At 48.0% G+C, this 1,918-nt stretch overlaps 1 protein-coding gene across 3 annotated transcripts; it reads right to left on the bottom strand.

Annotated features, from left to right (window-relative positions):
- Positions 1-250: 250 nt before the first annotated feature.
- LOC9652969 lies at positions 251-1,268 on the bottom strand. Of its 3 annotated transcripts, none has more exons than XM_024668215.1 (3): positions 1,140-1,268; positions 760-1,083; positions 251-711 (listed from the first exon to the last, which is right to left on the bottom strand). In XM_024668215.1, exons 1-3 carry the CDS (start codon positions 1,195-1,197, stop codon positions 359-361), a joined length of 735 nt encoding a protein of 244 aa, XP_024523983.1. In that variant the 5' UTR covers positions 1,198-1,268; the 3' UTR covers positions 251-358. The 3 variants fall into 3 exon arrangements, with proteins under 3 accessions (XP_024523983.1, XP_024523984.1, XP_002994764.1); XM_024668216.1 differs by having other exon boundaries at positions 251-699; XM_002994718.2 differs by having other exon boundaries at positions 251-1,083.
- Between the last annotated feature and the right edge of the window lie 650 nt (positions 1,269-1,918).

The raw sequence follows: 1,918 nt of genomic DNA, 5'->3' as shown, positions 1-1,918 counted from the left end.
AAACACCATTCACAGATTGACCAACCCTAAGAGTGGCTTTTCTCAATCGCCAGCTCCTCTAGTCATATTAAGTATTATTGTCAAGGATTGCCATTAGAGATAGAATCTCACATGAAAATTCAGAATCCAGCGCCTTTGGAGGAAGCAATCCAACACACCTCAAATTGGGAACAAGCAAAGCTTTTGATTGCAAGGTATGCATACAATGCCTCTCTATAGTGGAGTCTCTGAAGTTTCTAGATCTATAGTAGATTTGAGAGCCTAGGATTGTTTACTTCAGTCTTGAGAACAATGGATTATAGCAAGCAGCCTTATTCATTCATAATAGTAATGCCCATAACTAGTTTCAGCAACTAGACTAGACAGGCAGAGCGATACCCCCTGCAGCGCAGAGATCAGCTCCGGTGTTGCGATCGTAGAGACTGCAGCCCTCTTTCATGTCCTCGCAGCTGCGGCGTGCATTCCTGCAAGACTGCAGGGTGGTGCCCTGAAAAGTTACAGACTTGGTACAAATGGACACTCTGGGCAGGCAAACGAGGGCGCAAACCCCCATGGGGTCTTCAGTAGGCAGGCAGGTGCTGTTTGCGGATGGATTCTCCAAGTAGATGCAACCGGATTTCCCGAAGCAGCAACCACAGTTATCTTTGGAGACCTCGGCATTGCAGACCTCCACAATCGAATCAAGCTTACACTTCCTTCCTGCCATGAGCTCTATCGGAGAGGGCTGAGCTTCCTGAACATAATGAACAAGGCGGTTACCTTGATCTGTGCCCTGCTGCTCCAGCCGCGGGATGGGGTCACCGTTAACGATGTTGTAGTAACCGCATCCAGGTTGTCGGGGTGGGAGTTTTCCCTTGAGCACCTTGATGCCTGATGTTGGGAATCCTGATGAAGGCAATGGGCATACGGCCAACTTCGGACCTTGGCACTCCCGGGTACAAGCCCTTGAATCACCGCCAATGCAAGTGACTTGTCCTGAACCAGGTTGCAGATAGACACAACCTTTCTTCAGACTACAGCAGTTGCTGCAATCGGTATAGGTGAGGTCACCATTGCAAACCTCGACGACACCACCTTGAGCAGCTGCAAGAACAGGAGTCCGAGTTAGAATCGAACATACAAGTGGAGATCTCTCTCACAGGATAACGAGGCCAACAGAAGAAGAACGAGCACGGGGAGATTGCCGCTTCCAGCCATACTTCTCTATTGCAGATCTGATGGGCTTTTGAAGTCCAGCATTGGTGCTTTAGAAATGTTCAAAACGTGTGTCCTTGACACAATGGATATCTTAATGCAGTAAGATAAGCCCTCTCACCACGGATGTGACGGGCGAGCTGAATGTCCTTTGGCAATGCCAAAGGACATCTAATGCCAAATTGGCATTAGATAGTGGCTTGCTTTGCGAAGATTCACCGGTAAAATGCGGGAACAATGCCCAGTCTCAGCACAAAAACAAATATCAGCTCCAGTGTTGCAAACGTAGAGATTGCAGCCCTTGATAGAATGAGCGGACCGAAGCTGGAGAGCCTAGGCCTGAAAAACGATCAGGCACGGTTGCAAGTGTGCAGGGTAACAAGTTGCATACGGTGGCAATTTATTTTGGAAAAATGCTCGTCTCGACCATTTTGATTTTTTATATTCATTTTCTGTTGTCACATATATTGTCTGTATTGAAAACATATATGCCACTAGCAACCCTTGTACCAGGGGTGCTACCCCGATCGATTTTTTGCTCTTAGGCAGGGAAAGCTGGATTACTCCTGTGTTGAGAGCTCATAAAATAGAGTAAATGGCAGCATCTGTTAGAACTAAGCTGAACATGCACACAACCAAGGCAGGTAGCTCACTGGTAGAGCACCTGGCACCGGTGTAGGAGGTCCTGCCTGTCCAGCCATTTTCCAACGGCATCCATCCCTCC

The sequence above is a fragment of the Selaginella moellendorffii genome, unplaced genomic scaffold, assembly GCF_000143415.4.
Source record: "Selaginella moellendorffii unplaced genomic scaffold, v1.0 SELMOscaffold_656, whole genome shotgun sequence".
Taxonomy (NCBI): domain Eukaryota; kingdom Viridiplantae; phylum Streptophyta; class Lycopodiopsida; order Selaginellales; family Selaginellaceae; genus Selaginella; species Selaginella moellendorffii.
This window is presented reverse-complemented; position numbering and strand designations above follow the sequence as displayed.

What these genes read in the sequence shown, in the direction of transcription:
- LOC9652969 (XM_002994718.2), bottom strand. Translation starts at nt 1,197, where the DNA reads ATGGCTGGAAGCGGCAATCTCCCCGTGCTCGTTCTTCTTCTGTTGGCC. An exon ending in TCTGTTGGCCTCGTTATCCT is followed by an intron (nt 1,084 to 1,139) that starts GTGAGAGAGATC and finishes CTGTTCTTGCAG; the next exon opens with CTGCTCAAGGTGGTGTCGTC.